Below are 26,616 nucleotides of genomic sequence, written 5' to 3' on the forward strand. Positions count from 1 at the left end.
GAGCATATCTAGGGAGTTGTGTGGACCTATGGCCATCTTTTGCAATTTTCTCTGAATATCAGGAGCCGACTGAGTTACAAACTTATCTTTTAATATTATTTCTCCCTCTGGAGTATCCGGGACTAAAGAGGTATGTCGTATTCAAGCCTCTCTCAGTCTCTCTAAGAAGGTGGAAGGGGGCTTGAAGGGCCCCTGAACTACATGGGCTAGCTTGGAATAGTTTAAAGACTTAGCCCTAGTTCTTAATCCTTCTGAACACATGCCTGAAAGTGTTTTTGTCTCCAGATTCCCCAGGAACTATCATAGTCCCATCTGGGGTCTTCTAGAGGAACCTCCTGTTTACCAGTTGGGCAAGTCTCTTCATCTACTTGTGTTACAGGATTTTTTTCTCCGTCAGTGCTCCAGGGTTCTTGGTCACGCCGCTTCGAAGAACAAAGTAGACCAGACAGAATGGTGGGCAGCAAAGTAAGACTTATTGCGCGATAGCAAAGTGGTTAAGTGATCACACAAAGCTCCCAAAGAGGGAGGGGAACCGACAAGGTTGCCACCAGAATTTCTAAGTCTGGGGGGTTTTATGGCTTTGTTGGTGGGCCGTTTTAATCTGATTGACCCTCCCTGCACCTGTCATCCAATCAGGTTTTTGTCACATGGGAAAGGGTGGAGGGCTCCTTCCAGGGTGGAGTGAAATCCTTTTAAGGGTGGTTTCCTCTTAGGGGCAGGGCCCTGTCCTTGCCTGCCTGCCTTCCAACTATCCTTCATCACTCTATTCCCTGCCCATAGGCCATCATGTGTTCATCCCCAAAGGTTCCAGCAGCCTGTAGGGCACCTTCCTTTTCTGTAAGAATCAAGATTACAGCTTCCCAGTCTAATTCAAACATCTGAGTTAAATTTTGAAAGACTTTAATGTATTGGTCAGGGTTATCGGTGAATTTGCCCAAATCCCTCTTAATCTGTTTAAAATCTTGGAGAGAGAAAGGTCCATGTACCTTAATTGGGATGAATTCACTAGGCATCTCAGTTCATGCACATAACAAGCGCACCTTTTTGTCATCGGGAAGACTTTTGGTCTAGTTCCACCTGGATAAGAAGGGCAAGGAGGCTTAGAGGGCGTACCACCACCGGGGAAGGAACCTCGGGGAGTGAGTTATTAGGTATTTGCTTTTCTTTTTTTTTTTTAAAAGATTTTATTTATTTATTTGAGAGAGAGAGTGAGAGAGAGAGAGAGAGAGCACAAGAGGGGAGAGCGGGAGAGGGAGAAGCAGACTCCCTGCTGAGCAGGTAGCCCGATGCGGGACTCGATCCCGGGACTCCAGGATCATGACCTGAGCCGAAGGCAGTCACTTAACCAACTGAGCCACCCAGGCGCCCATATTTGCTTTTCTTAATCATTTATGGAGGCCAGGAGAGTGGGGCCCAATTTGTATGTCTTACATAAATCTGCCTGCTTGCCTACCCACATGAGAGGAAGGACCAGGCCGGCAGGAGTAGCCATCCTTACCTGCTCCAGTGACCCGATCCCCCTGGTTTCCTCTGGATTTCTCAGAAAGTCTGGCCTAATCATGAGGGGCTTAGCGAGGTCAACAGTTGAAACTTTGATATTCTTTTAGAAGGCTAAGAACACAAGCAAAACAGCTTGGGTCTCTCCAATGGGAGGCGTGTGTTGCTTAAGGATGAGGCCTCCCTGGGGCGTGACCCCCAGGGCCATTTCCATCCTTTTACGTGTCTCAGAGACCCCAGGGTCACCAGTGGTGACCAAAGGGCAGGTTCAGAGTGCTGGATTGCCAATCCTTATGTGTGCTCCCCGTATGAACCTTGGACAGAGTAGGGGAAATCCTTTTTAAGGACCTCATTCTTCGGAGCTCTCTTGATTGAACCCTCATTGTTTGGTCATATAAATTCGCTTGTAGCCCTAGCCCCATGTGCTTTGGTCAATCAGGCTAATTATAAGCCAAATTAAATTGTTTCCTTGCCTTACCCCTTGGGTGCTTTTTCCGTTCGTATACCTGATGTCCCATTTGCAAGTATGGCCCTGTTGAGGGGTGCAGGCCCTGAGATTTAACATCATTATAATTCCATCTTCTTTGCTGTTGGAGCAAGAAAGTCTCAACTATATGAACCCTTAAAGCCCCAGCCACTAATGCAACCAATCGAGGAATTGGCTGGGGGTTTGCAACTCCCTCCTTAATGCCCAAAGGATTCCAAGGGGAGGAAAGGCCCAGGAAACATGGGGCTGCCTCCAACTTGTCATATAAGGAGATAGCTCTAATCCTGCTTGCCGATAATTTGGGTTTTAATTCCTGACTGTGATTAAACCTAAATATACCTAATAGAAAAACCTATGTCTTACCAGGCAGCAAAAACTGAGGAAAAGCTGGTTCCTCCTAAACTAAATTCTCATGAAAGACACTTTTAAAAGAAAAAGTCTTATATCTACATAGGCAACACCCTTCCCCCAGATGACAAAGTCGGTGGGACTACTTTCGGAACTGTTGAACCCATGACATTCCCAGGTGCTTAAGAACTGCAGAGGATAAAAAGTGATTCTAAATCCTGAAATGAATCCCTAATTAGAAGGGGGTACTGATCATCGGGGGTCAGAAAGGGCCCTACTATGGGCAAAGTGGAAGGTGGAAGAAAGGTGGAGGAAAGCCATTTAAGAAAAGTCAATGAACAAAAAGCAGAAGTGGGTAGGGTTAGGCCAACATTCTCTTCTTTTAAGAACTTTGTCCAGAAGCCTGTCACCTGAGACTTAAGACCGATGGCGACACTATTCACTTTTAACTGGCCGACAGGTGCCTGGTTTTGTTGTTTATTAAAAGAAGAGGTTATCCAAGGGAAAGACACCTCCCAGGAAAGAAGAGTCTGCTTTTACTCACCCTTTGGTGGGAGTGTTCCCGGGTTTCAGCACCAAAACGAAGCAAGAAATCGAGGTTTTTGTCTCATGGAGTCGAAGAATGAATCTTGCAGACGAAGGAGAGTGAGCAGAACCATAGAATTTTATGAAGCAAAGGTACATAAAAAGCTCTCAGGAGTGGGAGGGGTCCTGACCCCATCGCCAACCTGGGCCTCCACCAACAGTCTTTTATTTAAAACTGACCAGGGAGCTTGTGGTCTTAACAGTCCTGTGACCTCTTGGTTCCAGTAAGGGCTGGTGATAACATCTTTAATGGCTCACTTCTTCTTTGGGGTCTGGTCATTCTTTGTGGTCACAATGTGACTGCCAGAAAAAGCCCCCACCTCTGATGCACGCCCAGGGCAGGGTGGTCTGGTTTGTTCCCCTTATCTCTGGTTTCTTTGGCCTCAGCATTTCTGGGATTTTTGGTGAACCTGATCATGAAGCCCCCTACCTATCCCTCCCCACCTAACCTCCCCATCCCCTACTCATCCTCATCAGTAAAACATGGGCAGTAATCTTGCCTGCATCTACCTCATGGTGAGGATAACATGAAATAATTCAAATCATGTGTTTAGCACAGGGCTTGGCGCATGGGAAGAGCTTAATAAGAGTTAGCTGTGATTATGAGTAAACTATTCATTCAATGAAGAAGTGAGATAATGGTATCTGAGCTCTAACACAGGGGGCTGTGGATGGTCCTCCTGCACAGAGGAAAGGCCTTGGGGGTGGGGGGAAGGGCTTTGGGCCCTGACAATCTCCACCACCACTCAAAATACCTTTCTCAGATATTCCTATTCTTTGAGCTGGGCAATTAACCTTTCTTAATTTTATGTAGAGTGGAGATTAAAGCATGTTTAGGAAATGTTGTTAATATTATTGCTCTAAAACTTAGCTTTGTACGTTTCCACGGCCACTCCAAGCCCCTTCCATCAGAAATTCTAGAACTACAGCATTCAGCTGGCTGTGCAAGGGGCACTGTCCCCACTTGTGGCCAAGTGCAGGTAAAGAGGTTTGAAGGGGCCGAGGTCATCCAAGTTCTCCTGGTGCTATGGAGCCAAGGAGCCCAGCCCCAGTCCCAGGTAGGTCTGGGCTTAGCTGATGTGAGTCAAGACAGGGCAGTGGACAGAAACAGCACTGCCTATGGAGGTCTCCGACAGGCCTGCTAGGCCAGCAGGACCTATATCCCTTTTCCCTTTGCAATTATACTTGGCTCCCCAAAGCTTTGGAATTATTTCCATGTGGAATGGCTGCACATGGTCCCCAGACATCCTCTGTTTTCTTTCCTGGAACCTCAGGAGAGGGGTCTTCGGAGTCACTGGGTAATGCAGGGATAGAGAAGCCAAGGGAATATCAGGGCTGGTTCTCTCTGCCAATCCTGCTTCAGATCCAGGAAACTGCTCTCGATGCCAAGTGTGTAGAACCAGAAGAAAATTGCACCAGCAGGCGGGAAGGAACCAGATGCTTCTCTGAGGGCTGGATGTGTAGAAAGGGGGTGGGGAGAATCTGAAGGGAAGAAGGCAGGGGAGGGGAGAGGAAAATGAGGCAGACTTTGCCCAGCTGGGTGTTTACCTGTATCTCTATGTGGCGAGAGCTCCAGGCTAAAGGACACAAAGATGCTGGGCTGCATCTGTTTTGCCCGAGATGTCAGCATGCAGGATATGGACATGCTACCTCATTGTCTCCCCCTCCTCCACCTTGCCCCCTTCCCCTGTCCCACCCTCCATCTAAGACCTCAGAGAAGCTGCTGATTCACTCCCGCTTGCTGGGGGTCTGCGGACATTTGGACGCCTCTGGACACTCTATCTGGTGTTCTGCCTTTCTTATGCGATCTTGGCCAAGTCGCTTAACGACAATAATCCAGTCTGCATGAAGTCACAAAGAGTGCTCCTGTCGTGATGTCACAGGATCCTCTAACCATGCTCACTGTACACACATTATCTCATTCGATCCTCATGTAAACTCTGCAAGATACTCTTAGTGCACCCACTTTACAGACGAGGAACCTGAGGCTGCAGAGACAGGGGGTTATTAATTTCCTAAGGTCACATGGCTAATAAATGGAAGAACTGGAATTCCAACTAGGGTCTACTAAACTTCAAAGTTCAAGCTCTTCTGTAATCCAAAGAAGTAGAACAGAGATGGTCACTATCGTCACTGTGGTGATGAGGAAACTAGCTCACAGAGGTCAAAGAACTGGCCAGTGGTTGTACATGTGGAAAGTGGTGCTGCCAATAAGCAAACCCATTTCTTTGGCCCCCAGCCCAATATTTATTTTGCCAACAAAAAAAATGAGGAAGCCTGAGTAGACCACCTCAGAGGTTCCCTCCAGCTGAGATACATTTAAATTCTGGGCTAAGGTGCGCCTGGGTGGCTCAGTCGTTAAGCGTCTACCTTCAGCTCAAGTCATGATTCCAGGGTCCTGGGATCGAGCTCCACATAGGGCTCCCTGCTCAGCAGGAAGCCTGCTTCTCCCTCTCCCACTCTCCCTGCTTGTGTTCCCTCTCTCGCTGTGTCTCTCTCGGTCAAATAAATAAATAGCATCTTTAATTAATTAATTAATTAATTAATTAATGCTGGGTTAAGACAGGAGTCAGAAGGAGATGGGTGAAAATAAAGAAGCAACTTGGTCTTATCGCTTTGTCTCACACTCTCTGCCTCAGGAAGCCAGAGTGGCTTCCCCAGCTCTGCCCTTTCAGCCTCATCACAACCCCCAGTGAAGGAGAGAGACATTCAACAAACTGAGGGGCATTTCAACCCTTGGAGCTTGGACTCCCCAGACCTCACCCTGACCCCCGCCCCCAGCAGCCCCTTCCCTGAGGGTGTGTCCACAGTCGCCCCTTACACAGGCGCATCCATGCCCTGACCACTCACCCTTCAGTGTGTCAGCAGCGAGAATGGTCCCCAGGGGAGAGGGTGAGCACACGTGGGCACAGTGGCATCCTTCCACACCGGGCCCCACACCACCCTCTAAACGCAGCCTGCGGGGCGGGGCGGGGCGGGGCGGGGCGGGGGATGGGGGGCGGGAGACCCGCCTCCCGGCCCCGCCCAGCGCCCCGCAGGGACACGCCCCAGGGGAGGGGCTAAGGTGGCGCGGGCCCGGCTGGGCTCCCGCGGGCAGGGCTCCCGCGGGCAGGGAGCTGGTGTCTGCGCGTCCGCTGCCCCGGGGGGACCGACATGGCCCACGAGCGTCCCGCCAGCGCCCTGGAGCCCGAGCTCGTCCAGCGGTTGTTGCTCTCCTGCCGGGAGGCCAAGAAGTCCGCCTACTGCCCCTACAGTCACTTCCGCGTGGGGGCCGCGATCCTCACTCGGGACGGGAGGATCTTCTCCGGTAAGGGCGCCCCGTCCCCCTCGGCCGCAGCCCCCCGGCGGGAGGTCGCAGGAGGACGGGCGGGAGCCGGCAGAGCAGAGGGCAGCTCTGGCCGCTCGTGGCTGGGCCACCCCCGTAACGCTGGCACACACACCCCCCGCCCCCGCCCTGCCTGCTGTCCCGGACCGTGGGGATGCAGGTGCTGCTCAGATGCGGCGACTTTTTAATTCTTAGAGGACTGGGAAGCCAGAGGTGGGGAGGCCATAACTCAAAGCTGGGAGGGACACGGCTGATACTTTGTGAGCCCCCCTCCGCGTGGCCCCCTGCGAAGGCTTCCACAGGTTTCATTAGCAAGTCCTCACCTCTCACCCACTCACCTCCTTGTTAGGCCCATTTTTCTTTTTTTTTTTTTAAAGATTTTATTTATTTATTTGACAGAGACAGAGATAGCGAGAGCAGGAACACAAGCCCCGGGAGTGGGAGAGGGAGAGCAGGCTTCCCGCCGAGGAGAGAACCCGATGTGGGACTCGATCCCAGGAACCCGGGATCATGACCTGAGCCGAAGGCAGACGCCCAACGACTGAGCCACCCAGGCGCCCTAGGCCCATTTTTCAATAAAGAAACTGAGGCCCAGAGAGGTGACACGGGTTGCTCAAGGTCACACGGGGCGCTGGTGGTGGAACCCAGGGCTGGGGCCCCCAAACCCTGCATTCTTCCGATCACCTACTGGGCGAGGAAAGAAATTGAGGGAGCCACGGCCAACAGCCGGTGACTTGTTAGCGGATTCCGACCTTGCAGAGGATCCTGGAGGAAAGAAGCTGAGAGAAGTTTGGGTGATCAGCAGTGAGTGCTGGCCTGGGGAGGGTGGGAACAGGACGGTGGGAACTGGAGTCAGCACTAATCTGTTCCTAAGCTCCTTTTCTTTGGTTTGTTGGTTTTCTAGAAAAGCTCACTTGAACAAAAGTTCAGACTTGTTTTTGCTAAGCTAAGAAGCATTCTCATTCAAAACAGTGGGGAACTTGGTGAGGAAGTGGCAGGGGAGCCACATGCCCCTCCCCACCACTGGGAGGGCAGATAAGAATTGGCACAGGGGGACAGATGGGGACACCCAGCCCTGCCGCCCAGAATCCGCCTCTACTTGGCAGTGGCAGCTATTTAAAGAGACAGAGGTTCACACTGGACATCTAATTGGTGACCTCCAGTAGCCTGAGGCCCGTGGTGAGCCACTCGCCCCCACCTCTGCTCAGCTGTGAGTCTGGCTGGGGATCCTCCCCTTGTATGGTGCCCCTGGGCTCCCCTTGCTGATCATGTTACCTCTCGTCTTGGAGGTTCTGTCCCGTTTCACGAGTCGCCTGGGTCTTAAACCCCTTTCAGCAGAAGGAACCTTGAGTGAGTGCTAGTATGTGGAAGGATAGTGAAGAATGTTATCCACCAACCCTTATAACCCCTCAAGGCAGTTTGATATCACAGGGAAGGAAACTGAGGCTCACAGAAGCTAAATGCCCAAGATCACAGAGCTGAGATTCGGACCCAGAGTTGCCCTGACTCCAAGTCGGCTACTCTGTAGGTAATCAAGACTCTTTGTGTCTTGTGGGAATTCAGGCTGGGCCTGGTGGCTCAGATGACTATTAAACATTAACCACCGCCACGAACAAAATTGCAGCCCACACTGTCCTGGGGCTCCAGGGGCTTGAATGTTGAATCAGCCATTGGCTCTTTCCAGTGCCTCCTTGCATGGATTCATTCATTCAACAAATATTTGCTGAGCACCATGATGTCCTAGGTAAAGTGCCAAGCACCAGGGATATCAAAGCACAGATGACATAGTCTCTGCCCTCAACAGAGGTCCCTCCTCTTACACAGGTCATGGTTTGAAAGGGAAGCTTCAACCAATGACTGTAGGTGTGAATGAATGAGGTGAGCAGGAGTGTGGCCCACTTAAATTGCGGGGAAGAACCTGGTTGTGCAGTGGGGATTTAGGGAGGCCCTCTGGGATGGGGTGAAGGCTCTGGACTTAGAGTCTCCTGGGTTTGAATCCTGGTGCTGCTGTTCTACCAGCCGTGTGACCCTGGCCATGACCCTTCACCCTAATGTGTCTTACACGTTTGTAAACTGAGAATCGTGCACCCACCTTTCTGAATGGCTGTGAATAGAGCTGGTTTGCCCAGCCCGACATGGCACCAGGGTCCTTCCGGATGGTTGGTGCCTGTGCTGATCAGTGGTGGAATGTGAGCTCATGCCTATAAAATGAGTGGCACCGTTTCTGCCCACAGGAAGGATGCCATAAATGGTGGGAGTTTCTCTTTCTACTATTAATGGTTTTATTATATTATTACTATTTGGAGGCAGATTGTGGAGGACTTGTGAAGGCCACGCATTGACATTGAGATTTGATGAGGTAGAAAGGCAGGGAACCAGGAACGTTATTAAAAAGAAGAGTAACATGAAAATCGAATTCAAGGGCAATTAGTCTGACAGGTACTCAGGGAGTTCCAAGACAGAGGAAAGAGTGTCAGGGGGATGATGTCTGTCTTGTTTGCCGACCCGTCCACAGGGCCGGCACATTACCCAGCCTGTAATACGTCCTCAGTTAAAGTTTGTTGAATGCATGAATGAGTGACTTGGACTAGGACAGTGGCAGGTGGAACAGTGAGGAAGGAAAGACCTGAGAGAAACTGTACGGGACAAGTGGACTGGGCTTGGGGTGAGCAGTACTGGAATGAAGGAAAGGAATATGGTTCTAGATCTTCAGCCAGGGGAATGAGGAGGCACTGGTCAAGGTGGGGAGCTGAAGGCAGAGCTGGATGGTGCTGAGGACATCATGGGCAGGGACCAATAGCCACAGTGGAGTGATCATTCGCTAAGCACTTGGTATGGAAGATCTCTTGTAATCTCACAGCCCCCACATGAAGGGAGACAATGAGTGTCACATGCATTGGTCAGAGCACTTTCAGTTGTAAATGACAGAAACCAATCAAAACCATAATGGGCAAGGGTAGATCTTAACTCAGGGACAGCTGGATCCAGGAACTCAGATGTCACCATGCCCTTTATCCTTCTGGGTGTGTGTTTCTTTCTCTTATCCTGTGGATGGGCTTTCTCCAGGTATCAGGGAACATGAGTGCAGGCAGCCTCTGGTTCGCATTCTTACAGCCTCAAAAGCAGAGAGGCAAGAACTCCTCTACTAGCTAAAGATGGAAAAATTCTGGGGAAGGCCCCTGATTGGTCCATCTCCAATCACATGCACATCTGAGCCAATCACTGTTGTCACGATAGAGTAGTGTGATTGGTCCAGCTGAGTCACACGCATTGTTCCCAGGGTGGGGTGGTGGGGGTCTGTTACCACAAGAAGGAGTGTGGAGGTGCCACTGCAAAAGCCAAACACACACTCTACAAATGAGGTAACTGAGGCCATGCTTTTTCTACTACCCCTCGCCGCAGGGTGCACGTGCAGAGGGGGACAGGGAGAGTGTGCTGGGAGAGGGGGACGAATGGAGGGCATTTACCAGATTCCCTGGATCTCCTGTAGATGGGAAGGGAGGACAGAGGGTAGTAAGGCAGGGCTGGGGGAGTAGGGGACCTAGAACAGTCAGAGGAAAGCTGACGGCATCATGGGGTGAATTAGAGACGATTAGGAGACAGAGAGGGCGCAGCTGAATTTAGACACTGAGTTTGTAGTTTGGTGCGAGACAGGTCTGCTCAGTTCTGTGACTTTCTTCAGCTGCACCAAAGACCAGCCTCTGTGGAGTTTCCCCCCTTAGGGGCAGCTGGTGCCCCATGCAGTTCAAAAGCAAGTCTGACAGCCTCGCTGTCACAGTCTTGTAATACTGATCATATCCCCTTGACCCTGGCCAGGGTCTTGTGTCCCTCGAGGATGGGCCACCAGATGGTGATTCATCCGGACCGTTACCTTCTGTGATTGCTGCTGGAGAGCTGTGGAGGAGAGGGGGAGTCCGCCGGGAAGAAAGTGCTGCAGAGGGAGAGGAGGTGGGGACACAGGAGAGAAGAGGCAGCAGGGGGGTTTGGCAGGGGTAGTGGGGTAGCCCAGGGCAGCCAGGGTTTGTGCAATGCCAGATGGGAGGTGGTGGAGGAGAGTCATGGAGACCACTCTTCGCTGGCACCACCCAAGGGATGGTCAAATTTGTCCTTGGGTCGGTGGTCTATCTGCCTCACCCCCTCTCCCTAGAGGGACTTCAGCGCTCTATATGCTCCTTCACTATTTAGGGGGAAAGCCACTTTACTGGATCAGCTGTAATGAATTCTGGGAGGAACAAACCGCATTTCTAAAAAGACACTTAAAGATGTCCTGGTTAATCGCTGAATCCAGCTTGTCTTGGCTTTGACCTTTAAATCTGATCCTTCATCGTCTTCCCCCAGACCAGCCCCTGGCCTCCCGATTCCCTCTCTGGGCTCCCCTTCTCCTCCAGGACCACTCTCCAAGCCACCAACCCTCCTCCCCAAAGCACCTCCAGGTGAGTCAAAGCAGGCAGCTCTAATTGGCTTCCTGTCCTTACAGCCTTCCTTACACGCACCGCACCCTGTCCTCCCACCCCCAGGCTCATCCACTAGGCCTCTCCACTGTCACTCAAAAGCAGCGGCTTACAAAGATGAGCTTCACTAAAACCCCTGGACGCTGTAGTTGAGTTCGAATATAATTCATATGTGTCACGGTGTGTTGCGTGTGCAGTGGGTAGGGAGGTAGGAACGCGGAAAGAGTGTAGTATTTCTTCAAGCACATGACCATGACATTTCTTTGGTTCAATCATTCTCTTTTTTTTTTTTTTAAAGATTTTATTTATTTATTTGACAGAGACACAGTGAGAGAGGGAACACAGGCAAGGGGAGCGGCAGAGGGAGGGGGAGAACAGGCTTCCCGCGGAGCAGGGAGCCCGATGTAGGGCTCAATCCCAGGACCCTGGGATCATGACCTGGGCCAAAGGCAGATGCTTAACCATCTGAGCCACCCAGGTGCCCCCAGGTTCAGTGATTCTCAAATATGGTCCCAGACCTGTGGCCTCGGCACCTCCTGAGAACTTGCAAGAAATGCGAATTCTTGGGGTCTGACCCAGGCCTACTGAAGTAGAAACTCCAGGAGTACGGCTCAGAAATCCCTTTTAAGAAGCTGTCCAGGGGCACCTGGGAACTGAAGTTCCTGCATAGAGAACTCTGGCTGGCTCAGTGTGGGTAAGGTGCCTGGCTCTGATCGGCCCAGTGAGTTAGGTGCTCAACTCTGATCGGCCCAGTGTGGGTCAGGCACTTATCCTTAGACCAATAAAAAGGTCATGTGAGACAAGATGGCAGCTCCCATTTGAACAGTGTGTGGGGGGGTTGTTGCAGGCCGTCTGTGACATCCATTCCTCTCCATCTGTTGGACATGAATGCCTGTGATCTTGAGAACCATGATGATAATGAATGGATCAAATGATTAACTGAAGCCATCCATGTAAATAATGCACTGACAGAAAATTCTGTGGGGAAAATACATGAGGAAAAAATGACCAAACAATTTCCAAATTTGACTACAGTAGGAACCAAATCCTGCATAATTACGTTAAAAAAGGGGGGGGGAGTGCCATAGGTAAGGAACAGTCTCAGGTGATGAGACAAATAGAAACATAGTGACTCAGACAAGATGGCTGCTTGCTTCTCTCATCTGACAGACCAGGGATGGGCTGGAGTCCTGGGCATATGGACTGTTTTGCTCTGCTGTGTTCTTAAGGCTGTTCAGGAGATCAGATTCCTTCTGTCTTGATGTCCTGCCATCCCTAGAGTGGTGTCTACATCCACGTGTTCAAAACCAGCACACGTCATCACATCCATGTTCCAGCCCCTGGGAAAGAGAAAGATGAAGTGGGGAGCAAGCAATGGCCCCATAAAAATGTCATCTGGAACTTGTACCCATCACTTCCACTCGTATCTTATTGGTTAAAACTACAAGACTACAGGAAGCTTCCAGGGAGGCTGGGAAATGTGGTCTCTTGCTTGGGTAGTCACATGCCCCGCTCAATTCCAGTGGCTTCTGTTGGGACAGTGAACCCTGGGAACAGTTAGTCTTTGCCACAGGACCCCCTGTGGCCTGTAAGGATCTGTGTACGCCCTTCTTTCCACACATAGGACCCACTTTCCACCTTCTTAAGAGAGGCAACCCAAAGTCCCACCCAATCACTGCATCCAGCTCGGAGAGTGGGATATCGGGGCTGTTCAGTCTCCTTCCTGAGGTGCGGATGTGGTCCTGCTGGCCTAGTGGCCCAGAGTCTAAAAAGTAATCACCCACACCCCAGTTCCCACTCACTCCCACAATATTCAGTGTGGAGTAGGAGCAGGAAAGAGTAGGAAAGAATAACCATCATCAAATCTCCCGATAGGAAAAGGGAAGAACAGGGAACACACAGCGGCCACCAATCCGTGCAGTTATCCATCCTGCAGGGCAAGAACTGTGAAGACTCCCTGGTACACACTCTATCTTCCCTTTCTGCTCTGCGGGTAACCCCCTGTCCACTCTCTACAGGGGCCCCAGGCTTTGCCCTCTGGGAGCTTCTTCCTTGACTATCCTAACCTCAGCCACACTTCTGAAGTGGGTTTTGGGGAGAATGCCCCTCCTTGGGGGCACATAGCTCTCTCAGCTCACTTCTGACGGTGGGGTTTTGGGGACCCAAGGGTTTCTTTCGGGATTAAACAATCACAGGATTTTACAGACCAGACTTTTGGCTTCTCTGGCTAGCCAATTCTATGAAAAACTTAGAAATCTTCTGGTTTATTTGCTTTATATGCTTTGTCATAGTTCTTAAGCCTGCCAACTCCCCTCCTTTAGCAACTGGCTTCCCTGCCTGGCCCATCCCTGCTGTGTCATTTTGATGGTGGCCACCTTGAGGCCCCAAAACAGTAGACTGAGTGAGAAGGTATCACCCTTCATCAGATCTTCCCCTCGGGGCTGATTCCCATTGCCAGGTCAAAAATCCTAATGGTAGGTAGCACAATCTGCTTCCCAGGTGGTGGTGGTGGGTTTTTTTTTTTTTAAGATTTTATTCATTTATTTGACACACACAGAGAGAAGGAGAGAGCAAGCCCAAGCATGGGGAGTGGCAGGCAGGGCAGAAGCAGGCTCCCTGCTGAGCAAGACCCCCAAGCGGGGCTCGATCCCAGGACCTTGGGATCATGACCTGAGCCGAAGGCAGACGCTTAACCAACTGAGCCACCCAGGGGCCCCTCTGCTTCCCAGGTTATTGCAGGATGGAGCTTTACCAAATAATCTGCCACAGAGTAACAAGGGCCATCAGCTTTCCACAGGGCCATGTCTGTGTTTTCCCACTGACGTTGCCCAACTGCTAAGCCAAGGCCATGTATTTTTTTTTATTATTATTTTTTAAGATTTTATTTATTTATTTGTCAGATAGCAAGAGAGAGAAAGCACAAGCAGGGGGAGCGTCAGGTAGAGGGAGAAGTAGGCAGAGGGAGAAGCAAGCTCCTGCTAAGCAAGGAGCCCGATGCGGGACTTGATCCCAGGACCCTGGGATCATGACCTGAGCCGAAGGCAGACACTTAACTGACTGAGCCACCCAGGCGTCCCAAGGCCATGTATTTTTGATGTTTTTTTGTCAAAGCTGCATTTCACTCTCAGTACCAGTTTCTCTATTAGTCAGGTCTAGGTTAAGCTGCTGTAACAAAAATCCCCAAATACAATGACTCCAACATGACAGAATTCTCTTTTATTCTCGCATAACAACTCAGAGTAGGCAGTTGTGCCAGGGCAAATAGGCGACTCGACTCCACCTCATGAGTTGGACCAGGGTCCCAAGTGCTTTCTATCTTGTTGCTTCTCCATCCCTATGACCATAAACTACACGGCCAGAGCTGCCCCACCTCATCCCAGCCTGTAGAGCGTAAAAGAAAGGGAGCAAAGGACAATCCATCTCTTTACCAAAAATGTGATCCAGAAGTTTCCCACCTCACTTTGGGCCACATCCTGCTGACCAAAACTTCTATGCTACAGGGGAATCTGGGAAATAGGGTCTCTAGCTGAGCGGCCATGTGAGCAGCCATATTGGAATAGGGGTCACTTGTATTAAAGGAAGAAGGAGAGGGGCACCTGGGTGGCTCAGTCGGTTAAGGGTCTGCCTTCAGGTCATGATCTCCAGGTCCTGAGATTGAGCCCCACGTCGGGCCCCCTGCTCAGCGGGGAGTCTGCTGCTCCCTCTCCCTCTGCCCCCCCAATTGTGTGTGCTTGCTCTAACAAAAAAAAAATTTTTTTTAAGGAAGCTCTCTCAAATAAATAAATAAAATCTTTAAAAAAAAAAAAGGGAGAAGATAAATCCTGGAGAACAATTGATATCTCTGCCTCAAGGAGAAAGGCAAGCTATGAAGAATGACGCAGACCACATCCCAACAGTAAGGGGGAATCCCACCTTCTGTGGCGATTACCCCCCGAAAATGGAGTTTCTTAGCCAATCTGGCTGTGCCAGTGTTTTGTGTCCTGGGAACAGGCTTTGCCCATTGTCCCCCAGGGACGTTCCTGGGAGGGACACTGAGGAACGACTCCCTGACGGTGGGCTATGCCACCCTATAGCAGCCCGCCTCCCATGGGAGGGCTGGGATTGCCTGAAGGCTTGCGCAATCACAGACACCTTTTGCAAAACTTGGGAGTTCTTGTTTGTTAGTTTGTTGGTTTTGACAGTTGTTTTGCAACATGACTCAGATAGAATTCAGTTGAACTCTGATAGTTGGTAAACACCACCGAAAATTTTGCCCAGGCCCAGTTGTTGAACCTCCTGTCTCTTAGATCCAGGCTGGGGGGCTCTGCTCATCCTCTTAAGCCTCGGCATCTTCCTTGGCCCTTGGCCTTTGCTGGGGAGAGGGGGCTGGGTTCATCTGTTCTGCTCTGCTGCCCCTGCTCCCAGGCTGTGCTTCAAGACGGAGGCATCGGGTGAGGAGTTTTGGGAAGGGCCACAGCAGCAGTGGGTCATGGAGTCTCCCATTGCTTCCTGTCAAATTGCCCTCTCTGAGGAACAGGGTTCTCCCTGCGCTGGAATGGGGCAAGCCCTTCCTCAACACCTGCCACAGGATGTGGTTCTGCTGGAAATACCACTGGGTTCTCCTCTCTTCCCAGGGTGCAACGTAGAAAACATCTGCTACCCTCTGGGCGTCTGTGCGGAGCGGACCGCGATCCAGAAGGCCATCTCAGAAGGACACAGAGAGTTCAGGGCAATTGCTATCTCCAGGTAAGGGCTGGGAAAGGCAGGTTGCAGCTGTATTCATCCATCTGTTCAGCCAACACTCACCACACATGTTATTCATCTGTTCATTCATCTAACACATTTATTCTGTACTTCCTGTGTGCCAGGCACTGTCAGGCTTGGCTGAATGCTGAGGAAAAGAGACAAATCAGAAGTGGACTCTGCCCTCACTGAGCCCACAGAGCAGGTAAACAACCAAGGCACCTCTAACTCAAGGGCAGGTGTGGTTTTGGTTCTAACAACAGCACAAACTACAACAGGATGCCTATAAGATACAACGGAAAGGCAGCATAGAAACCTAAAGCTGGGGGGACCTAAAAATTGCCTGGCATAGACTCCCTGGGCACTACCCCATTTTACAGATGAAGAAACTGAGGCCCAGAAAGGTTGAGCAACTTCCCTGGGAATTCATGGCAAAGTTTACCAACCTAGATCTCTGGAGTCTCATTCTGGGCTCATTCTATGACACCATGCTGTGCCAGGAAATCAAACACCCTTCCCCACTCTCGTTGAGCTGCCTCTGGGATCCTCACTGTGAGAGGTGATGACTACACTTGGCATCGCCCACCTCTTAAGTGCAAAGAAGCCGGCTATAAAGACAAGCTGGTGGGGTGACAACCAGGTAAACCTTGGTTACGGTTCACACTAATCAGATTCCAGGCTGTGTCCTGGCTGAACAAAAGCATCCATCAACTCTCTTTACCTGCCCCAACATACATATCCAAGTTCCCACATGTGGACCCTCACAGAACACTCACTGAGTTCTTGTTGGGCCTGGACCCAGGCTCAGTGGCGTCGGGATTTGAGCACATGAGCGGGCTATTTTACTAATTTGGACCCTGTTATACGTCCGATTTAATGGTGAATTGCTCTTGTGTGTACCTTTGCACTGTCTGAGAGAGAGTTCTCTCTTTATTATTTTTAAAGATTTTATTATTTATTTATTAGAGAGAGAGTGCAAGTTGGGGGAGGGACAGAGGAAGAGGGAGAGAGAATCTCAAGCAGACTTTCTGCTGAGCTTGAAGCCCCATGCGGGGCTCAATCTCATGACCCTGAGATCATGACCTGAGCTGAAGTCAAGATTCCAGGATGCTTAACCCACGCAGACCCTCAGGCACCCCTGAGAGAGAGTTTTCTTGGCAGATTAATGGTGCAGGGAGAATGCCACGGGAAACGTTTCATCTACGCATCGAGCTACTGCATGGCTGACAAAGCCTTGCTCTTTCAGGACCTCCGGGTGCCTGGGTTACGGATGGGGAGCGCACTGCCCCTCCGTCGTGGTGGTGCTGCAGGGCCTTGAGGGCAGGAATACTGGCAGCAATAATGTGGGGGCCTGACCTAGCGCGACTCCCTGCAAGGGCTGGGTGATAGAAGCATGTTTTTAAAGATCCTAAACTTCGCCTCAGTCTGGTCCTGAAGTGGACCAGGTTATTGAGGGCTATTTTCCTGAGCGACTGGAGCCAAGGGGCGCTAACGGAGAAGGGCCCAGCTTCCCAGAGCCCTCCCTTGTCACCAGGGTCTGTCCTGGCTCCCCTTCGGCTTCGGGAGGAATAAATGAGGCCATGCTGAGAACATTTTGTGCAGATGAGCAGAGCCCAGGATGTGGATTACACTTAATTTAAAAGTGGGGCAGGGGGAAATAAATCAAATACAAAGCTGATCCAAGAAAATAATATTCTGGGTGAAAAAGAGGCCAAAGTCAACAAAAAGATAATGGCATGGTAGCTTTGCTCTGTTTAGAATGTTCTAAATGAAAGGCTTTTTCTCCTGGTCATTATCTACTTTTTTTTTTTTAAAGATTTTATTTATTTATTTGAGAGAGAGAGAATGAGAGAGAGCACATGAGAGGGGGGAGGGTCAGAGGGAGAAGCAGACTCCCTGCCGAGCACGGAGCCCGATGTGGGACTTGATTCCGGGACTCCAGGATCATGACCTGAGCTGAAGGCAGTCGCTTAACCAACTGAGCCACCCAGCCCTCATTATCTACTTTTAAGAAGGAGTGGGTATTGCTAGCGGTGATTAGCAAATGTCCTTATTTACATAAAACCTGCATTTTTCTAGCGCCAACTGCTCTGCTCTGGGGGTCCATCCTGCACCAGCGTCCCTGGCCAGCAACACAGCCATTACTGCACTAATGACTTGTTAAATTGGGAGGTGGGTTTACGGGATGAGTGGAAAGTGCCAGCTCCCTTGTTAACACTGATGGGTGGGAACAGTTTCAGAGAGCCCCTTCGAGATCTCCAGGATGCAGTGTGGAGCCCAGGATGGGGTTTTGCTAACAGGGAGCTAAGCTTGTCCCGGGAGGGGCGGGGTGGGCAGTGTAGGCATCAAAGGCGATCGGTTTCCAGCCCATTGTTCTGATGAGGATGGTCCCAGCGTGTGAGCAGAATCAGCACAGAGCACAGAAACTGTCGGTCCCAGCACAAGGCAGGAGAGGTAGATGTCCTGCTGCACCCAGCGCGTTCTGGGACGCGTCTTCTCCCAAGCTTTTGATTCTTACTCCCGGTGGGAAGGTTGAGTAATGGTTAAAAACCCTGGCTCCAGGGTTAGTGAGACCTGGTTTCGAATCCTGCGCCACCATTGCCCGAGGATCTGAGCTTGGCTTTTCGTCCATAGCACGGAGGAGAGTAACACCTACCCTCTGGGCTGTTGTGAGGATGCAGGAAGTGATTTCTATACAGGTCATGGCGCAGAGTATGCAACAAATTAAAACTGTTGTTTTAACCTTATCCTTATTACTTCTGCAAATTGCAAAACTACCAAAGGCAGAATCCACAGATCCTGGGTTCAGATCCTGGTCCTGCCACTTAGTAGCTCCATGACCTTGGGCAGGTCATGTCATCTTTCACAACCTATAACCTGAGGATGATAAGAGTACCTACATAGCCCCTACCTTATGGGGTTGTTAGGGGATTAAATGAGTCCATGGCCCTAAGGTCCTCAGCACGGTGCCCGGCACAGAGAAGTGCAATGTAAGGGTAAACCAGCACCTTCATCAGGCTATGCAGCCTGGAAGGGATTTCTTGTGACTTTTGAAGCCTGAGCCAAATCCAACTTTCCGGTGGAATGCATGTTCACCCCACCCCCTTGAAGACCCTAATGCAGGTCACCTTGTCCAGGGAACTGTCCTTTGGGCAGTTGGCCATGCATATCACAAGATTGAGAAAGGAAGTGGTGAGCTTGGCAGGGGCCAGGTATACAGGGCCTTACAGGTCGTGGAAGGGAGGTTGAATTTTACTCAGAGCACCTCTACCATGGTCTTTTTTTTTTCTTTGGTAAAGATTTATTTATTTATTTGGGGGGGTGAGGCAGAGGCAGAGGGAGAGGGAGAAGGAGAGGGGGAGAATCTGAAGCAGACTACCCACTGAGTGTGGAATCCGACATGGGGCTTGATCCCTGGGCCCAAATGAAGAGTCAGACGCTTAACGGACGGAACCACTTAGGTGCCCCCAATCCTCTCCCATGGTCTTAACAACAGCCAGCCTGTATTGGAGCATTAACATGCAGACTTCATCTCCCCTTCCAGGCAGTAGATCCCTGAAGGCAGAGATTCTCTGATTGGTCCTTGTCACTCCTTTCCCGTGCCTGCCTGGCACGGGTCAACATGTGTAGAAAAAAGTAAAAAATAACACAGAATCCAGCCTCCAAAGAGCTTATGGAAGGCTCTGGCTACAGCACCTGTCACCGGGTAATCATACGGGTTAATTTGGCTCAGTGTGCATCCTAGGGCACAGGTCCCCACCCTCTCACGTCCCTGTGGGCTTTTGTTCTGAAGCTGGGAGCATGCTCAGAAAGGACCCACCTTTCCATGGAGCAGAACCTTTTCTTTGGAACCCCGCATATAAAAGGGAGTTATGAGGATTCAATAAAATAACACACCATCACTGTCTCTCCCCTCAACTGCTTTATGCAATTCATACCATCTGTGTCTATCTCCACTTGATGCATCGTTGGTTGGTTGGTTGGTTGGTTGGTTGGTTGATTATCTGGCTCCTCTCACTAGTCAAAAACTCCAGAGTGCAATGAGTTTTGTCTGTTTTGCTCATTGCTGTATCCTCAGCACCAACAGTGCCTGGCATAATGCACCAATAAATATTTGTCAATTAAAACGAGATAATTCATTTAAGTGCTTTGCAGGATGCCTGGAACCTTCCAGGCACATATTAAATAATATGATAATCATTGCCAACATATATATGATAAGTTAATTTTAAATTATTATGTATAAGTTATATGCAATAAATCTGTATATGATGAGGTACTAAAATCAAGACCAAGCTGATTTGTGTAAAGGAATAAGGGCCCAGTAGGACAGGCAGTACTGATATGTGTCTGACACGCTGAAGTTTACAAAGCCCTTTGCACACTTTACCTCATTTTATCTTCTAACATTCCTGCAAAGTCGGTGACATGATTCCCTACATTTTACAGGCAAAGCATTGGATGGGTTAAAGTGACTTGGTTAAAGTCACACATGGTTAGCAAAATGAGGAGCTGACCAAAAACCAGAATTGAAGTCCTGTGTTCTTACAGAGATCTCCCAGAGCTGTGGGTCTAGAAGAGCAAGGACGATGGTGGCAGCGGGCATAACTGCTGGTGCTCCAGCAGCCTTGGTGGTTCCTACTGTTGGTTTGGTTTTTTTGTTGTTGTTGTTGTTTTAAGATTTTATTTATTTATTTGACAGAGAGAGACACAGCGAGAGAGGGAACACAAGCAGGGGGAGTGGTAGAGGAAGAAGCAGGCTTCCTGCTGAGCGATGCGGGGGGGGGGGGCGCGGGGAGGGGCGGGAGCGGGGTCTCCATCCCAGTTCCCCTGCGACCATGACCTGAGCTGAAGGCAGATGCTTAACGACTGAGCCACCCAGGTGCCCCCTGGTGGTTCCTACTGTTAAATTCACCTTTGAGCGCCATCCCTCACCCTGCTCAAAGCTGGAGGACTGCCTGTGGGTGCCTCCATTCTGAGAGGCAAACCCTTGGCTGTAAGCATCTCTTCTCTAGACTTATCAGATGGAAGGAGCCTGTTTTTCTCTTTGACTCACATGTCTTATTTTTTCATGCCACAGGGCCTTTGCACATACTATTTCCCTTGCCTGCAGCACAGAAAAAACACGGGGCTTCAGTCTAGCACCTGTTAGTTACTTCATTTCACTGAACCTGTTTTCTTGCAGATAAAATGGTCATTCTGACACTCAGGTTGCACTGAGAATTTAAAGAAATAATGGATATCGTGTGCCTGGTACAGATCTTGGCACATAGTAGCTGCTCACTAATGGTGACTTAGGAACTCTATGCTTCCTCCAAGGACAGGACCAAATGCCATCTCCTCCACAAAATACTCTCTTCTGTTCCTCAGTCAGGGATTGTCTCCTCGTACTGTACGTTCTAATTGCATTTTGTTTAAAATGATAACTCATCTAGTTGTCTACTTGTCCACTGGGCTGAGCAAACTCCTGAAGGCCAGAGACATATTCCTCTTAACCTATGAATCCCTGGAGTGTGGGTGGCAGTAGGTGCTCGCTAAACATTTCCCGAACGCACTGATGAAAACGACACGCCTCCCCGTGGCCTTGCCCCTTGGAAGTGTGGAGAGCCACCTTGGGTTTCTTCTGAGCCTCTGTGACACCATGTGTCTGTGAATCGGAAACTGCCTGGTGGGGTTTGACTTCATCTGGAACTGGGCAGGGACTCAGGGCCTGAATCTCAGCAACTGTCCTCATGCCTCAGGAGAGACTGATCCACGTTTGATGCTCTATCTCCACAGTGACATGCAAGATGACTTTATCTCACCCTGCGGAGCCTGCAGGCAAGTCATGAGAGAGGTAAGCACCTTGCCTTTCTGGAAAAGGTAAACCAGGTGCCTCCCTGCCATCCCAGGCCGTGGGAGCAAAGCCAGGCTGCCAGCCAGGACACATAGCTACTGTCCTGCGTGCCCCGTTGGCTGACATCTAAGCCTGCCCAAGCTTGCATGAATCACTAGAAATTATTTTTTCCTACAGCAGCTCCTGGAGTGAGTGTCTACTGTGTGCTGAGCACTGAGCTAGCGCTGGGGAGACAGCAGTGAACAGACAAGCCAGGCCTTGTCCTCATAGTTCACAGTCTAGTACAAGAGACAGACAACAAGCAAGGAGCAAAATAAACAGAGTTTCGGAGAGTACTGAGGGCTATGGAGAAAAGAGTGCAGAAAAAGGAGTCAGAGGTCAACAAACTTTGGTCTAGGGCAAATCCAGCTGCACCGCCTTACTTTTGTAAATAAAGTTTTATTGGCACACAGCCATGCCCATTCCTTCACATTTTGTCTATAGCCGCTTTGGCCCTAGGACAGCAGAGCTGAACAGTTATAACGAAGCCCTGTGGCCTCAAGAGCCTAAAATAGTTCCTACCTGGCCCCTTTCAGAAAAACAGTTTACCAACAGCTGCTTTAGGTGGCCAGGAAGGGCCTGGCTTTGAGGATGACATTGGAGCAAAGATATAAATAATAAAAAATGAGGCAGACAAAGGTCTAGAGGAGATTTCCAGGCAAAGGGACCAGCATGTTTAATGCCCATACACTTGGTGAGTTTGATTAAGTCGTAAGGGGGCCAAAGAGACTGGAACACAGTGAATAAGGGAGAGAAATGACAGGACAGGTCCTTATAGGCCATGGGACAGAGGGTACCTTGTGTTCCAAGAACAAAGGGAGCTGAATTGTACCCTTAAAAATGGTTAAACCGGATTCGATGAGTTCTTAATCTGGACTCAGTGGTGTTTTGTGCATGGATGTACGTTTTGGGGAGGGGAGTGTCAGCTTTCACAGACTAAGAGGTCTGTGTCCTCCAGAGTCCCCAAAAGGTTAAAGCCACCAGCCTGGAGAGTCCCACAGGCCCTTGAGCTTCAATATGACATCATCAGCCCTTCTAAATACGGCATCTCAGTTCATCTCCACCCCAGCCTACCAGGGAAGTGGGGGGTTGTTACCCCCACTTCCCAGAGAAGTAAAATGAACTGCCGAAGGACAAGCAGCCAGATGGTAGCAAGCTGCGGTTCATGGTCAGTTCAGGCTGACTGCTCCTCATGGCCGCTTCCCTGCCTTTATGGGTCTAGAAAGGAGACCGAGTCTCTTCGGCCCTAGAGGAGATATAATGGTGCTTTGCAGAATAGGAGTGGCTGGTTTCCTGGAGGCTTCTGCTTTTGGCATTGTTTACGTCCAGGGGAGGGGGGAGACCTCTCGTTTGCTTTTGTGCCCTGGGGTTTCAAAGCATCTGCGGAACATGCAGACAGCTCCGTTGTTTTTCTGCTTCTTGCCAGGCCTGCAAACCAGACACAGTTAGCAGAACGGGGTTCCCCAATTCAGATGCAAATGCCACCATAAAGGCACTGAATTCACTGTATGGGCCCATCTCGAGTTAGAGGGGCAGGAATGGCTGCCCAGCACCTTGTCATGTCCAAGGCCAAGTAAGGAAACCACATCAGGGTGCCAACTCCCTGGCTCCGGAGGCCCCAGCTTGGGCCAATTGCTCATTGCTGTTTTCCCCAACCAGATCAGATGTTGGCAAATGAGAGAAGGTGAATGAAAAAGCTGAAGGAGGGAGAGGCAAAACTGGAACCAAAATGCAAATAACGAGAGACGAAGCTTGGGGGCTGGGGACCTGGCACTCAGAGACGAAGCTTGGGGGCTGGGGACCTGGCACTCAGACTCACCACCACTCAGATTTCATCCATACCCTCAGGCAGAGTCTGCCAAGCAGAAAAATCTTCCTTAAAGCATTAATTAAAAAAAAAAAATCCAGGGGCGCCTGGGTGGCTCAGATGGTTAAGCATCTGCCTTCGGCTCGGGTCATGATCCCAGGGTCCTGGGATCGAGCCCCACGTCTGGCTCCTGGCTCAGCGGGGAGCCTGCTTCTTTCTCTGCCTCTCCCTCTGCTCGTGCTCTCTCTCTCTCTCTCTCTCTCTCTCTCTCTCTGTATCCCTGTGTCTTGAGTGAATAAATAAAATCTTAAAAAAAAAAAAAAATCCAGAGACTGATGGTGCCCGGTAATAATGTGGTGATTCAGACAGAAGTGTGGAAGGCCAGCAGGCTGCAAACCTGAGCAGTCACCACCGGTCAGTAAGAACGGCTTCCATTAACTGAGCACCAGCTATGTGCCAGGCACTGCACACAGGTGCCTTCTGTCCATCATATCACATGGCTGGGCAGAACCCCGGTTTGCCGACCCCAGCTCTGGGGCTCTGCATCACGCACAGCTGTCTTGCTGCCTGGTACATCTTCTAAAGTCATTTCACACTTCAAGACGCTGAGCCCCAGAGATTCGAATCATTTGCCCAAGATCAAACACCAAGCAAGTTTTAGCTCGTGAGAGTGGAAGAGAAAAATAAGGAGACAGATCTGGGCTAAAATTTCTTTTTTGCCGGCTTTGCCCTCTTAAGCCTAAAATGGGGGTAATGATAGCACGTATCTCAAAGGGCAGGGAGTAAAATCATGCATGGGCAATGCGTGGTGTGTAGTGAGGCGGGCGTGTACCTGCTCGTGCTTGGGAGGAGTGGAGGAGGTGCTGGAAGGAAGCAGGGTTTTAGTTGTTTTTGTCACAGCAGGAGGAGGTCTGGCCCTGGGGGTTAGATACTGTTCCTATAAAGCCCTGGGTAGGTCTCATCACAGAAGAAAGCGCTTACTGCCCATTCACAAAGTGCTGAGCACTGTGCTAATTGCTCGACGGCATTCTTGTATTGGCTGTGTCCTCAAGCTCGCTGGGCCAGGTATGATTATTGTCATCCCCACTTTACAGATGAGCAAACTGAGGCACAGAGAGGACCATTAGACAGATAGCGCCAGACTCAAATCCAGGTCATTCCTAACTCCTCCATCATGCTGCCTCCCTCACGCTGGCTTTGCTTCTCTTCCAGTTTGGCACCAACTGGTCCGTCTACATGACCAAGCCGGATGGCACCTATGTTGTCAGGACAGTCCTGGAGCTGCTTCCTGTCCCCTTCGGGTCCATAGGCTGGCGTAAGATCCAGTGAAGGTCGGAAAAGGCCCACTGCATGGAAGAGCCTGGTTTTCCACAGGTGCTTAAGGGGACAGCTGCCCGGAGAACTGCACGAAGATGTTCTCACAGACCTGGGGACATCTGCCAAATGGGCAGGGCTGGGCAGAGATGGCTTTTCCAAATTACACTTGAGCACGGCGATCTTCACTGAAGCGATAAAAGGTTTCATTCCGTCCTGGGCCATCATCCCTCCTGGCAGCCCACCTTGCCCTTCCTGGGACAGGAGCACCCATCCCTTCCTTTCCTTCCTGCAGGCCCTCTGTAAAATTCCAGCCAAGTCTGGACCACTTCCCCATCAGCCTTCCCAAGGTTCTATCCTGTTCTGAGCAACTTTTCTAATTATAGACATCACAGAACATCCGGATTTGGGAGTGTGCATTTTGCTCTGTCTCTATCATTGTTCACAACTCTAAGAATGACAGGGTGATTTGTCTTTAGAGAAAGACCTGGACACTTTCTGCTAGGAGAAAGTGGAACCACGTACCTTTTGGTATGGAGAGCTGAGTTCTTAGGTGTCTTGTTCCTGCAGGTGGGAGGCCCCTCTGGGTGGGGTCAAACTGCTGGTGGCCATTTCTAGAGTTTGTTTTGGGCTCAGGGTAGACCTGAGCACTGGATGCTGTCCACCTCTCCACAATTATATCTGAGAGATTCCAAAGTATAAAGAAAGGGGAAAGGCAGGAGTTTGTCTAGACAGGGTAAAAAATGTATCTCTGAAGACTGACCGTGAGCCGAGTACTTTCGCGTGGATTCTTTTTATTTAAAGTGCCCAGCAGCTCAGTGAAGTGGGTGTCTCCCCCTTCTTACAGATGAGGGCACTGGACTTCAGAGAGGTTGAGTGACTTGCTCTAGGACTGTGGCAAAGCTCAGACCCGAACCCACTGTGGTCTAGAAACTGCGTGATTTTTGCCATGAGCTGTGCTAAGATGTGTAACACATACGAAACCTTACATGAATCCTCACTCATCAAGCTCAAAGTACATTGTCCTCATTTTAGCAATGAGCCGATCGAAGCTCAGAGAGGTCAAGTCACTTGCCCAAAGTCACACAGCTAAGATGTAGCAGAGCTGGAATTGGAATCAGGTCTGTTTGATTCCAAGGGGTTTTGTTTTTGTTTTTGTTTTTCCCATTCTCCTGTAGCTGATGTTTGGCTGCCTTTATATCTTTTACATGGCAGATACTGCAAAGTGAAAGATGTATAAGAAATAGTCTCTGCCCTTGAGGAGCTAAATCACAGTCTGACAGGAAGAGAGGTGTAAACAGGTCAAGTGCACAGAAATATACACTGTGACCCAGGCAAGTACGAAGTGCAAGGTGGGCACAGTGGAGGTGCCATGCTGCCTTCTAGGGTGTGAGGAGAGTCAGGAAGGGGACTGTTTCATTGATGCATTGGTTATCAAACATGGTCCGTCTGTCTGTCTGTCTTTCTGCCTCTCTCACGCACACACACAATTAGGAAGGTGAGGACTGAATAAGGGAAGGAGCCAGGCTGGCCCTCTAAAACGGGCCAGTGGCTTTGGGTGTCCTCCCTGGAAGTTGGCCTTGGGACCAGCCTCACTGTTTGGGGTAAAAAGAGAGCATAGATTTCCTCTTTCCTAGGCAAACAAGTTGCTGGGGACACAGGAAGTGGACAGGTAAGTCACCCCTTCCCTGTGAGTCCTTTCTACTCAGATCCAGAGCACACGCAGGTGTTGCTCTCTGGCTTTTCCACAACACACCCAGACCTCCCTGCCGCCATCTTGGGAAGCAGGAAGGGGGGTGGTCCCAGCATTGCTGCACAGCACAGAAGTCGACTCTGCCTTTCTTTAGAAATGGTCGATGGGCTTCTCAACGAAGTGGGATGGGGAAAGAAAAAGGTTGAAAGAAAATGCACCAAGATGTTAATTAACATCACTTAAAATTCTGGTCGATGGGAATCTCAATTTGTGATTTGTTTTCTTTGTACATATCTGAATTTTTTAAATTTCCAAAACATTTTTAAAAACTAACAAGAAAAAAAATGAGAGAGCACAATGGGTTTCAACTTTCAGACAGCCTCCTAACTGTGTGGCTTTGGGCAAGTTGTTTGATTACTCTTGGGACTCGATTTCCTCATCTACAAGACAAGGAGATGATAGTGTCCACCCCATAGAATTGTTGTGCCGATTGAATGAAATCATGAGCCCAG

At 50.1% G+C, this 26,616-nt stretch overlaps 1 protein-coding gene across 1 annotated transcript; it reads left to right on the forward strand.

Moving 5' to 3' along the window:
• The first annotated feature begins 5,984 nt into the window (after positions 1 to 5,984).
• CDA (cytidine deaminase) lies at positions 5,985 to 24,816 on the forward strand. Its single transcript, XM_021683527.1, has 4 exons — positions 5,985 to 6,224; positions 15,307 to 15,418; positions 21,194 to 21,251; positions 24,310 to 24,816. The coding sequence occupies exons 1-4, from the start codon at positions 6,071 to 6,073 to the stop codon at positions 24,424 to 24,426; spliced, it is 441 nt and encodes a 146-aa protein (XP_021539202.1). The 5' UTR covers positions 5,985 to 6,070; the 3' UTR covers positions 24,427 to 24,816.
• Positions 24,817 to 26,616: the final 1,800 nt, after the last annotated feature.

Source organism: Neomonachus schauinslandi, chromosome 4 (assembly GCF_002201575.2).
Source record: "Neomonachus schauinslandi chromosome 4, ASM220157v2, whole genome shotgun sequence".
NCBI classification, from domain to species: domain Eukaryota; kingdom Metazoa; phylum Chordata; class Mammalia; order Carnivora; family Phocidae; genus Neomonachus; species Neomonachus schauinslandi.

Bases quoted from the DNA above. Each gene is read 5' to 3' on its own strand.
- CDA (XM_021683527.1), top strand. From the start codon at position 6,071: ATGGCCCACGAGCGTCCCGCCAGCGCCCTGGAGCCCGAGCTCGTCCAG. The intron at 6,225-15,306 runs GTAAGGGCGCCC...CTCTCTTCCCAG, and splicing joins GGACGGGAGGATCTTCTCCG to GGTGCAACGTAGAAAACATC. The intron at 21,252-24,309 runs GTAAGCACCTTG...CTTCTCTTCCAG, and splicing joins GCAGGCAAGTCATGAGAGAG to TTTGGCACCAACTGGTCCGT.